Below are 12,593 nucleotides of genomic sequence, written 5' to 3'. Positions count from 1 at the left end.
TGGATTTTGTTGGAAAAAAATTTTGTTTATTTATTTTATCATTTTTCATTTTATGGATTTCCGTCATTTAGAACTGCAGGATGATTACGAGTTCTTTTTTTTTTTTTTTTTTCGATATTCACGTTTTATCTAACACGAGCGAGTGGATCAAATCAGTAGCTGCTGATACTGGTGGTATGTTAGGAATCGAATTTTACGCTGCTGCTTCGTGCCGGATCGAAGTTTTAGGATATTGCAGCGCCAAGTGGTAAACTTACCAAAGTCTAAGAGAAACTATATATGTATATGTATAATAAACCGGATATTGGTATCGCTATGAAGTAAGTCGATGAAATTATTAAATACTTATTCGATCGACTGTAATTTTTTTTTTCTTTATATAATCGAGCGATTTTTATTGTAGCTTCTTTAATTTTCTTTTTTATTTAACTTTTCAAATGATATCTAAGTTTTCTTTATGACCAGTACTTATTAAGTTTTGTATAAAATACATGTATGTACACCCGGCTCAAACGATTCAGACGCATAAAAAGCGTGGCTTGAGGAGAAGGCTTCCCCTACTCAGCACGCTCTTCAATCCTACGTTATACATATACTCCGCCTCGTAGATGCGCATAGAATCAGCTTAGAATAACTTCGGACTGAAGAGTGTGCTGAGTAGGGGAAGCCTTCTCCTCAAGCCACGTTTTTTATACGTCAGAATGATTTGAGCCGGGTGTACATATATATATTTAAGCTTGAAGTTCGTATTACTTGGTTTGGCTTCGTAAGTCAAGCAATCAGCAGGTAGATATTACGTATAATCTATTTGCGTAACTTGTAAGAACTTCTTTGAGGGTATGATCTACCGGGGATCAAAAAAGTTTTAAGGCGACTAAAGAAACTCTTCGAAATTTGTAAGAGGCACAGGTTTACCAAGAATCGTCGTTACTGCGAAATTGGTGTTTTAATGTAAAACAGGTAAACAGAGGATATCGATGGGATTAATGGTTGTACGGTATAGAGGTTAGACCAGTGCATTAAGTTGTCTGGAATATGATAGATAGGGTATTAGACGTGCTTACATAAGGGATCGAGAAAGTTACCCTTGCGTTTTTTTTTTTTTTGAATTTGAGTAAAATTGAAAAATGTAAATTTTGATCATTATAATATTTATAAATTTCAGAATTTTCATTTCTTTTTTTGTTCACTTATTTTCAGTGAAAACAAAAGAAATAGGAATAAATTGTTATTCACCGTTCTATCGCGCGAATATTCGAATACATGAATTTCGCACTAATTACAAAATTGCTAATTAGTATGACTCGATACGCGAAAAAGAAAATGACCTCCTCCTATAATTAACATCAGCAGTACGTTAAATAGGTGCGATTTAGCGTTACCGTACTTACCCAATTAACGAAAAAGTCCAGCAGTCGGTACACGTGCGCGGTTGGACTCTTTCGAAATAAATTCAATTGGTTTCGTTAATTAAAACGTACAAATATTGATGTCGCGGGAGTAAAATTCGAGGTGTCCAATCATCATTAAATATAACGGCCTTCGAAAATTGGCGAGGAAAATGAAAATTTCGTGCAATACCGTACGACCGAAAATACACCGTGTTTTCGGAAACACCCTATATTACCCAAAGAGATAAAAAAAATAGGATACACCGAGCCGTCCCTAACTCTTACGTAATAATATATGGATATTAGCCTAAATTACTTCTTTTTTTTACCCGTCGCCACTCGTAGTGACCTTCGACCTTTCCCCAATTACCGAATTTCGACGACCGTCAGCTAAACGACACTTTCCATCTGGAAACTAGGTAACGTGACTTCGTCACTATTTTACGTCCGATTACCATTCACCGAATGACTTTAATTACGATTATGACGTCATCGGTGCATAAGTGTTATTCGCTGCTAAATTTAATTTCTAAATTTCGAATATACCAATGTAAGTGCAATGGTTTAAAAATTAAAAAAAAAATATTTTTTTCACTCAATTACCTTATTTTCATCGGTATCAATACTCTTCTGTTTTCTCCTTATCAAAATACTCCGTTCGTACTGTATGATATGGAATCTCTGGCAGGAAGTCTATGGTCCATTTTCTCAGATATTCCTACATGAAAATTCGTCGTTTCGTTTGGACGACTCGATAAGTCTTATTTTCCGAAAAAGTCGCAATGCTCTTTCTAATTTCTAAATTTCGAATATGCCAATGTAAGTGCAATGGTTTAAAAATTAAAAAAAAATATTTTTTTCACTCAATTACCTAATTTTGATCGGTATCAATACTCTTCTTTTTCTCCTTATCATAATACCCCGTTCGTACTGTATGATATGGAATCTCTGGCAGGAAGTCTATGGTCCATTTTCTCAGATATTCCTACATGAAAATTCTTCGTTTCGTTTGGACGACTCGATAAGTCTTATTTTCCGAAAAAGTCGCAATGCTCTTTCTAATTTCTAAATTTCGAATATGCCAATGTAAGTGCAATGGTTTAAAAATTAAAAAAAAATATTTTTTTCACTCAATTACCTAATTTTGATCGGTATCAATACTCTTCTTTTTCTCCTTATCATAATACCCCGTTCGTACTGTATGATATGGAATCTCTGGCAGGAAGTCTATGGTCCGTTACATTTTGTTTCGAGGGCAACATGTTTTTGCGGCATGTGGCCACGTGCTAATGTATACACAGAGAATACATAGGGTTAGCACGAATTGCCTCAGCTCGGTCATTAAGATTGATTACCTGCTTGATTAATCGCTGCCCGTCTGCTAGTGACGTATTCTAGGTAACAGGACCAAATATCAGGGACTCTTGGACCCTTTGTCACAATATTAAATTCTATAGGATTGAATACGTTATAAACATTAGAAATTAACACGCATAGGGTATATATGCGTTATACGTACAATCATTTGAATCCATTATCGTACACGTGTCTATGACTTTTATAATCGACGATCGAGATACGTTGATTAGAATTAATTATATAAATTGTCTCAATTTGAATTATGGATAAAATGTATTTTTTTTTTCAACATTTTTTTTTGGTCTATTGACAGATCGAATTGTTACGTAACAAGGTCCTTTGAATTTTGGACTACTCTTTTGAAACTCCCATACGTCACTGACAACTTGAACGTTTTGTAACCGCACAGCTGATTGCGCAATGTAAATTAACTTGGACAGATTCTACCGGAAATTTAAAGTCATTTCATTGGTATTGCATCTTTAAGGGATTCTTGATTCTCTGAAATATTAACCGGATTACGTAACGGCGTATATACCATTTCGCGAAATGGTTTCTTTGAAAGTTCAGAGGGTAACAAATATTCGTTATTAATAACCTCCAGTGCCGCTAAAATACTTTGTTCCGTATTTTCGACGTTAATTCGCGTAAAAGTGAAGGCTGATTTTCGAGGTGAAACGAGGTTAATTATATTAGAAGTGATCGAAGTCGTGGAGAAATATGAAAAGGCTCAGACACATTTTTTTAAATTGCATTTTTTAGCTGGATATTTTTTCTCTGCAATTTACATATTTTTGTAACTTTTTTTTTTTATTTTATAGGAAAATCTACAGGCCTCGTTACCACCACCAGAGTGACACATGCTACCCCAGCTGCACTTTACGCACATGCTTCTAGTCGCTACTGGGAAGATGATGGCAAAGTACCACCTACTGCACGAACCTCCTGCAAGGATATAGCGAGACAATTATTGGAGGACGAGCCAGGACGTGACATTAATGTAATAAGAAAAAAATGTTGAATTTGATTTTGAAAAAAAAATTTTAGTCGTTCTGTCATTATACATATACATGCATACCACGAAAGAAAGATGACGTAAAATATTAAAAAATAATTTGTAATACCGCTCAAAAATTATTTATCTGTATTACTCTTTTTTTTTACAAAAAATTTATTTAAATTCCAGGTTATACTCGGTGGTGGTAGACGTCACTTCGTACCTAAAGTCACATTGGATCCCGAAGAGCCAGATAAAGAAGGACGCCGATTGGATGGTAGAAACTTAATAGAAGAATGGTCACGTAATCATCGTTTGCGAAATCTGGCAGCCGAATACGTATCTAACAAGGAAGAGTTTGACAATGTGGATCCACGAAAAGTTGATCATTTATTAGGTACATCTTTATAGGTAGTCGACGAGAAAGCCCAGTCGTCCAATACCAAACCTAAAAATGTACATATACGGAATATAATGCATACTCAAATTCGCGATCAATAGTAGTATTACCGTATCTTGCTTTTAACCTGGTTTAATTTTTTTAATTCGCCTTTTTTTACTCTAACGTGTACTTTTTCCACTCGAAGCACTTGCCAGATTTTAATTAGCCGCGGCACACGTAACACGTTGCACGTATACGGTATGTATGGAGGCAGAGCGCTGACATGCTAATTGCAATAATACCACTTGGTTCTTTCATTAGCTTGTTAATTATTAACGACTGTACGATTTTTTTTAATTTTTATTACATTTTCTCGGATATTCCTACATGAAAATTCTTCGTTTCGTTTGGACGACTCGATAAGTCTTATTTTCCGAAAAAGTCGCAATGCTCTTATCGCTAAGCCCTAAGTTAGCTTTTAATATTGAAGGTATATGGATTTAGTCTTATATTATTGCCAATTATTTTGAAAAAGCCTCATGAATTATCAAAGAAAAAAGGGGAACAAATGGATCCACGTGCTCAGCGAATGGGACCTTCTGATTGGTCTAGAGCGAAAGTCGATTTCTTATCATTGGAGTTGGGTCTATAAGGAAAAAAAAATATAGGTTACGCTATGTGTCAAATTTGATAATACATACTTAGCGGTACACTGATAAGATTTTTAATTTATTCACGTAGCTATGGGCATATTCGCTCTAGATGCACAGATTAGATTTGACATGTAATCTGTGATTAGGGATTCATTTTTTTTTTTAATACTCATTCAAGTATTACCTTTGATATTCACGCACTGAATATATTTAACGTTGCGTGAGAACAGCAGAAGGAAAGAGTCACGAAATCTTTTGGACTTTCTTGAAACGTATTGTTTCGAAATTACTACCTTTCCCACCATTTTATTCGCGATAAAACATCACACCGGGTCTTGCCTCTATTATTGTATGAATACTTGCATGAATTTCTAGTGGATAATTCGATCAATATTCATAGGGGTAGCGTAGGGAGGAGTTTAATATTCATCCGACCATCTCAGCTGATTGAGTCGTTGGCCTGGAAGAGGTGAGATCTTTGCCATTTTTCAATGGGGTCGTGGTTGATAGGCTGTGTGGTGAATTGAAAAGTCTAGATTTTTTTTTGAAAAAAAAAAAAAATTGCGAAAAAAAGCATTTTTATCAATTTTTTGAATTTTTTCTTTTCAGGTCTTTTTTCATATTCTCATATGGATTTCGACGTGGATCGCAACACGAACGACACCGGCGATCCTTCTTTGACGGAAATGACGATTAAGGCTCTCCGAATACTTATGAAAAATCCCGAAGGATTTTTTTTATTCGTGGAAGGTAAGCCGCCAAGAGTAATCCCTTATCCCGCATGATGGAAAATCGTATCGACAATTTTTTTATAACCGATATATTTGTCATTGCAAATTCGAGTGTGCGGCCAAGTGTGTTAGTTCCTATCCCCTTTTTTTTTAATACTAGTTACTTTTTGCAAATGTGTTGTCACGTTAGAATATGTGGGAACAGGTAAAACGTACTCGTAAATGTAAAAAAAAAAGTGACAACCATAAATAGAATGGGTAGTGAAAGACTTTGCCGCACACTTGGATTTCCAGTGATACCGGATGAAGCTGTCAAATCTTTATCAGGGCATAAGAAACATATCAGATTAAAATTTGGACAAGAGCTTACTTATGGTACTGCAAAAGGTACGCTGTACAGTCCATAAATTGACATAAGATACGTTCTTGTATGGTGAAGGTATTTATTTTTGGAGAAAATTTTATTTCACTAATCAAACTTCAGGTGTTATCACAAATTCACTTTCAGCTGATTAAACGTACACTGAACTTCTTGTTTCTATTATGTTCGAGTCTTTACTAAATTTGTGTCAGTATACCGTTTCCTATTGTTTACAAAAAAAATATCATTATCTGTGGTACGCCGTCACTTCCGCCTTAGATCCTGTCAGTGCTATCAACACTGACAGATAAGCTATTACTATGTTGAAACATTGAATTGAATTATCTTACGTCGACTGTTTATTTATGAAAAAAATAGTGTAAATTGTAACGGAAAAAATGAATGAAAGAAAAGGACGATTTTCATTTACAAAGACAAATTGTAAAACGACTGGAAACGTCCGTTAGTTAGTTGACTAGTCGTCGTATAGGTTAAATAAAAAAAGTAAATGTCTCCTGTCCAGCATCCAGGATGATCAATAAGAAAAACAAGCTTCGAATTAACTTTTACGTAAAGTATTTCCGAGGATGCTTCCTAGTCAATTAAAACTTCGAGTCGGATTGTTCGCCTGGACCCGTTCTCGAATATCCGAAAATGGATCTCAGTCCAAGAACATCTGTCGGAAGTAGCCGAAAGTGTGCTTGAATACTCGGCCAGATTTATGTATTTTTTTTTTTCTTAGCTTTGTAAGCGATTCCAAAAATTGTGTAAAAAGTGGACGAACCCAAATCCAGCCGAGGTAAGGTAGGTTTGTGGTTTTACCTGATTAAAAAAAAAGTTACGTAAATACCATACGTGATTGATTTTTATCGTACCCCATAACCAACGGCATTATATGTATAGTCGGGAATATATTTTTTCTCATATATTCCAGTCACGTACTGTCCGTTCCATAAATGCGTTGTTAAACGTAACTTTTTATATTTTTTTCTTAAAGGTGGCAGAATCGATCACGCTCATCACTACAATAACGCCTACAGGGCGCTCGACGAGACTCTGGCACTGGAGGAAGCCGTCAAGGCCGTCATGGACGAAGTTGACCTGACGGAAACTCTGCTGGTCGTTACAGCAGATCATTCGCACGTGTTAACCTTAGGCGGATTGGCGACTCATCGCGGAAATCCAATTCTCGGTAAGCGTAGCTGCCGTATTTTTTTTCTCTATTCAACAATAAATTTCGATTTATTGAAAAATCATACCAATGCTTACGCAAGATCGATAATCGAAAATTTTAATCCGCTCACTCGTGCCTGTCAGGCGGTTACAAATTACGGCAAGATAGGACGTCATTTACGAAGTTGAAATTTTCGTCATTGGGAGGAACGAGGGTTCGGTCGTATTTGGCTAATCGGTTTCGCTGACGGGGAAATAGGATCGTGAGAAAGTTTTCAAACGATCGTCGGCCATTAGAGAAATTCGATTTCATGAAAAGTATCTCGACCAGCCATCATAGTAAATCGGATTGTAAATCGAGCGTTCCATCTGCGAAAGGGATTTCATGCGTTTATTAGATTTTCCAGATATGGGGTGGATATCTCCAAGTAACCTTGGAAATTCCTGATAACGGGACTTTGGTGAGGGTTGAAGGATCTCCTACCTATACATACATATATATATATATATATACAAAAAATTTGTCTGTATAATTGAACCACCACCAAATCCTATATTTGAACTTTTATCAGTTTTAATTTCAAGCCTTGATACATTAACGTGTCAAATTCAAATCAAATTTTCCCGCCATAATATCACAAAATAATATGCATCTGCCGTTACGATAAACACGAACGAAAAATTATTCTCAAGAAGGAACTTTGAATTGTGAAAGAAATCGACTTTAGCTCGGGACGTGAAACTTAACATTCTTCGCTACGTCGAAGCTGAGAGCGTGGACGTAGAGAAAACCAAAGTGTCTTTGCTTTTTTTTATCGTTTATTTTACGAGTGGAGCCAAAAAAATATGAAGTCGAAAACTGATCGAGCGACACGCTCGCTAGCACGTGTTGTTCGTAACTCTGTAAATTTTGTATTTTTATTCTCATAAGAAGCACTCGGGCTTACCTGTCGTCTGCTTCTTTATAAAGAAAAATATAATTAACTTGCGAGGGGTTGGGTGGAAACGAATCAATTTTTACGTGTTAACGGGACGACGTTGAAATTCCGGAATTTTTCTCAAAGACAACGACGAAAGTCCGCCTGACGCGAAGGCAATTGAAAATCTCGTGAATTTTCAATTAAATTTTGCAATTTCAACGCTTGAACGATTCGCGTTAGAGGGGACGACAAAACGTCGAGAGCAATTTTTTTTTTAGATATTACTTCGACAAACAAAATTTCACAAAGTTTTAATAAAGAGAAATCCGCCCCTTCGTATAGGGGCTGATTCTAGCGTCGGCGTATCATTGAACTAACAAATTGAATCCAGCGTTGAATAACTCCTGCTTATGAGAATCGGCTCGACACTCGCGGGAATTGAGCTTCTTCTTTGATTTTATTTTTGCCTGGTTACGCAATAGGAATAATTAAAATGAAGTCGTCAAATTAGATTTACGAAGGAAGTAGTCAAATTAGACATTCATTAGTCCCGTTCGATGCGAATGAACAATCTGAATAATCGATTACGGTTTTACGTGATTTTACGATAATTATTTATTTTCCGTCGAATTACACAAATAATATGAATTATATGAAAACGATACGAGGAATCACGGAAACTCGTGGGGATGGTACGTCGTGAATTGAAAATAAAAAAAAAAGGAAACGAAATTCTATCGTCAGTTTCGTGAATTCCAGAAACTGGAGTTCCTGTTCAATTCACTCGTGCTACTTGTTCGAGTTTCTTGGAGCATTGCGGTTACTAGTACTATTAGTAGTAGCTATAGCTGTAGTACAGCTATAGCTATATAGCGCCACTAGTAGCTAGCTGGTATTAGAGTACCTCAATAGTCCGGTAGGTAAGGTACACACTGCCAGAGAAATAGGAAATTCTCGAGATTGAGCAAACGAGGATGTCGAATTTCGTATGTTGAGGTAAAAGCAAAAGGAGTTGGGCCAAAATTTAAGGAAGTTCAGGTCGACTTGAAGTCCGAAGTGTAATTGACGGTTTTCGAATTTCGAGAAAATAAGCTGCCGTGTAAATGCAAAAGGTATATATACGTATATAAGAAATTTTTAAGAAAAATTATTATCTTATAAATCTCCCTGTATAATCCACCCTTATGAGCTTTAATTACCATAAGGGTAGTGTTATAGCTGCTCCATTTTCTTGGCATCCTAACCTAACCTGACCTCTTGTCAGGAAAACGTTTTTCAAATCACATCGTACCCACCCACCACCTATCAACCAACCCCCCCACTCATTTCCTACCCCTTAACCAGCCCTAGTACGTATACTCGAGAGGGTTCAGAATCAACCCTCTTCGGGTCCAGCAACGTGACGCGAAAAATTTCCTAGTGAGTCTGCTTTGTATTTATCGCCATGGGGATGAATCTCACGGTGATATCTCTCGAAGGTGATGCAGCATCAATGGGATGTGAAATTTATTATTAAAAAAGAAAAAAAAATCACTGTACAATTAAAAGTGTACATTTGTATACGTTTTGGAACACGTGAAGATCCTGTTTTTGAATTTTTATAAATTTCATAAAAAAAAACTTAAATCGAATTTGATCGATCGAATTGATTTTCAAAATTTTTTTTTTGCTTTTTACAAATTTCGTCTCTCTCTTTCGTTTTCCTTGCTTTATTTTCCTCTTTCTTCGCGATACGTCATATCATTTCGTGACGAAGATTATGAGTCCAGTTGGAAATCTGCTGGGACTCTTGGAATGTGGGTCAAGTAATTGTCCGGACCGCGATATCTCCTATCTCGTTAAACGTCGAAATTAATTGACACCGGTAAGGACGACACATCCTGTAAATAGGTCTTGTCCTCGAGGACGAATTCAATTCCATGGACGGTGCTATAGGAACCTTCTGTATCCTCGCGGATGAAATCTCAACACGAGCAGAAATTTGAGGACGACTGACGTTATTGTTGAATATAAAATTTGAGGATAATCAAGATATTATTTTTTGTGCAATATTTTTTAAATGCAAATAAAAGATGCGACTTGAAATTTGGAGAAAAAATTGCATTCTTCGAATAAAAATTTATCTCCAGGAACACGTGTTTCGTAGCAAAAGGACGTTTTCCCCGTGTCAGAATAAAGAAGCTTTTGCAGCTTTTCGAAAGAAAAGCTTGCGGTAAAGTCAATTCGTTGTACCCGTAGGAAATTGGCAAGAAACGTCAAAATTTTTCTCGAAGGAAACGTCTGCCGTAGTGATTCTTCGAAATCATGAAAATCCAGAAAATTTTCGCCTACAAAAGTTTAGATACTCGAGAAAAATTGTTGTTCGTGACTTTCGTTCCTTTTGAATTTTATCAAAAATCCATATTTTCCTTCTGCCTCTACAAGCTGAGATTACGTGACGTATTTTGAAAAGGTCACCAGTCGGTACTAGGACTAGGGGAGGTAATAGAACGTAAGTGAAAAATCGTAAAAGACTTTTCGTATCTGCGAGTCAAAGCTAATCTGCTACATTGAGGGTAAAAAAAGTCTTAGAAAAAGGGAAAAAAAGAAATGTATCACGTTTTCGACGGGTGAAAAAACCGGAAATAAAATCGTCCATTCTTTTTCATCAGAAAACGTCGGTACGTGATAGTCTTTTGTTATCCGACTCAGGGTTCGATTTAGTTATAAAGAATATTGTTTTTATCCAAAATCCTTATCGACGTTTAATACGTTTCTCAAGAGTCTCTTATCTCCGCCCAGCCAATCTCTTCCTCGACATTCCAAACTGCTCAAATCACCCTCTCTCGCTTTCGGTCCAGAACATTTACTAGGACGAGTCAGATAGGATAAACATTTTTGTGACAGGCAAATCATTCATCATTTTTTTTTTCTTTTTCATTTTATTCTTCAGGATCCGACAGTAAAGTATCTGACGTGGATGGAAAGCCGTATACGACCTTGCTGTATAGTAATGGACCAGGACACACGGAGCCAAGATCAGTCTTGAGGGAAGCTGGAAAGGACTCGATACAGGTAAAGAAAATGTTATTCTTAGATCTACATAGAAATTTTTGAATTTTCTTTTTGCTTTGTTTCCTTACTTTCGTTTCCTGTTTCAGTGCCCATACGTTTCCTCTTAGGTGGTACTTGCTGGTCTGGTTTTGATTCGCTGATCCAATCGACCCTTCCTATTACGTATATGCGATGATCGATCACTGCTATTGATCGTGAAGATTTTTGAAATTGCAAAATGATACGGAACGGCGAACCAAGGGTTATGGACCTTGAAATTTTGTATAAGAATGGCTTTGTAAGTGGGGGGGATCAATCAAGTTATCTTGACGCTGTAAGAATAGTCCTTGCAAAGAGAAGCCATCGATCTCGGTCATTCTTTTTTAATCCTTTAATTATTTTTCCACGAGGAATTCTCAGCACGTCTTTCCAGATAATGTAATCGAGCTAACGGGGAATGGTAGGGTGGGTTTGGAATTTAAAAAATATTTTAATTTTTCACGAACGCGCTTGGACTGCTTGATTTATAATTTTTGTAAATGTCAATATTTCTTCTTCTTTGCCCGAAGTCAAAGCTGAGAGGCAGGATTGGCGAGCGGCTGATGTCAATGTTCTGGAAGAAAGGACCCCGAGGGTCGTTTACATAGGCTAAGAAAAGGGTGTCAAGTAGTCCCCGGGAGAAAGTGCCGAGAAAAACGAGCCGGAATGAATGCACGGAAATGTACGCGTCGCTTCACTCGATTCAGCCACGCTGGAAAAATATGGCCGATTGTCAAAGTTTCGAAATAGGATGTTCGGTTTAATTAACTCATAAATTCGCCTTCTCTCTTTCTCTCTCTCTCTCTCTCTCTCTCTCTCTTTTTTCTCCCCGTACGTTTTCCCTCGTGAAAAGTAAACCGTGACGTGGTTTTATCGGATATCATAAATTCGCCTTCTCTCTTTCGCTTCACTCGATTCAGCCACGCTGGAAAAATATGGCCGATTGTCAAAGTTTCGAAATAGGATGTTCGGTTTAATTAACTCATAAATTCGCCTTCTCTCTTTCTCTCTCTCTCTCTCTCTCTCTCTCTCTTTTTTCTCCCCGTACGTTTTCCCTCGTGAAAAGTAAACCGTGACGTGGTTTTATCGGATAACGAATAAATGACGTATGAATTATTGAATGACTGAAGGTTTATGGGTAATTTGATGTAAATTCGAAAATTCAATTTTCTTCGACTTTTATCACGTAGTTACCCAAGCACCTAACAGTACGAGAAATATAGATAGGACGGTTGTTTATAATTGTGACAATTTTCAAAAACCACAAAAAACTTGACTCAAGTATTCTAAGAAAAAAAGCAAGTTCAATTTTCAGCCATACTACACAGACAATACCAGCCCGAGCATCGAGAAGTCAAGAAGACAAGATAAAAAAAGGAAATGCAGACGCGTGGAAACGAAAGAAAAAAATCACAGCCCCTAATACGAAAGTCGAAGAGACCCTTGCCAAACGAAATTCACCCTCGTCTTATAGAAGAAAAAAAAAAACTTTCCCCAAAAGAATTTCGATAGATTAAGTCCAGAAGGAAAATGACCGTATCCCCCCCCCCCCCC

The 12,593-nt window shown here is 36.8% G+C and overlaps 2 protein-coding genes across 17 annotated transcripts in view; one reads left to right on the top strand and one right to left on the bottom strand.

The window, feature by feature from the left end:
* The window catches only part of LOC107272788 (caspase-1), a 34,038-nt gene that overhangs the window by 15,926 nt on the left and 5,519 nt on the right, over nt 1-12,593 (bottom strand). Inside the window, exon 1 of one of the 2 annotated variants that reach the window (XM_015750281.2) lies at nt 5,884-6,470. The exons of the other annotated variant lie outside the window; for it this stretch is intronic. Within the exon in view, the coding sequence (XP_015605767.2) occupies nt 5,884-5,918 (35 nt within the window). The 5' untranslated portion in view covers nt 5,919-6,470. Of the gene's footprint in view, nt 1-5,883; nt 6,471-12,593 lie in introns of those variants that run through there. 2 annotated transcript variants of the gene reach the window in all.
* The window catches only part of LOC107272786 (alkaline phosphatase), a 79,969-nt gene that overhangs the window by 64,662 nt on the left and 2,714 nt on the right, over nt 1-12,593 (top strand). For 14 of the 15 annotated variants that reach the window (XM_025090078.1, XM_025090080.1, XM_015750277.2 and 11 more), the window contains 5 exons: nt 3,572-3,750; nt 3,937-4,144; nt 5,392-5,532; nt 6,872-7,066; nt 10,900-11,021. In XM_025090078.1, coding sequence (XP_024945846.1) covers nt 3,572-3,750; nt 3,937-4,144; nt 5,392-5,532; nt 6,872-7,066; nt 10,900-11,021 — 845 coding nt within the window. Of the gene's footprint in view, nt 1-3,571; nt 3,751-3,936; nt 4,145-5,391; nt 5,533-6,871; nt 7,067-10,899; nt 11,022-11,107; nt 11,299-12,593 lie in introns of all 15 variants that reach the window. The other variant, XR_001539053.1, reaches the window with a different exon arrangement.

This window comes from Cephus cinctus, unplaced genomic scaffold (genome assembly GCF_000341935.2).
Source record: "Cephus cinctus unplaced genomic scaffold, Ccin1 Ccin1_scaffold1265, whole genome shotgun sequence".
In the NCBI taxonomy this organism is placed as follows: Eukaryota; Metazoa; Arthropoda; class Insecta; order Hymenoptera; family Cephidae; genus Cephus; species Cephus cinctus.
The sequence above is the reverse complement of the archived record's forward strand: the minus strand, read 5'-3'. Positions and strand labels throughout refer to the sequence as shown.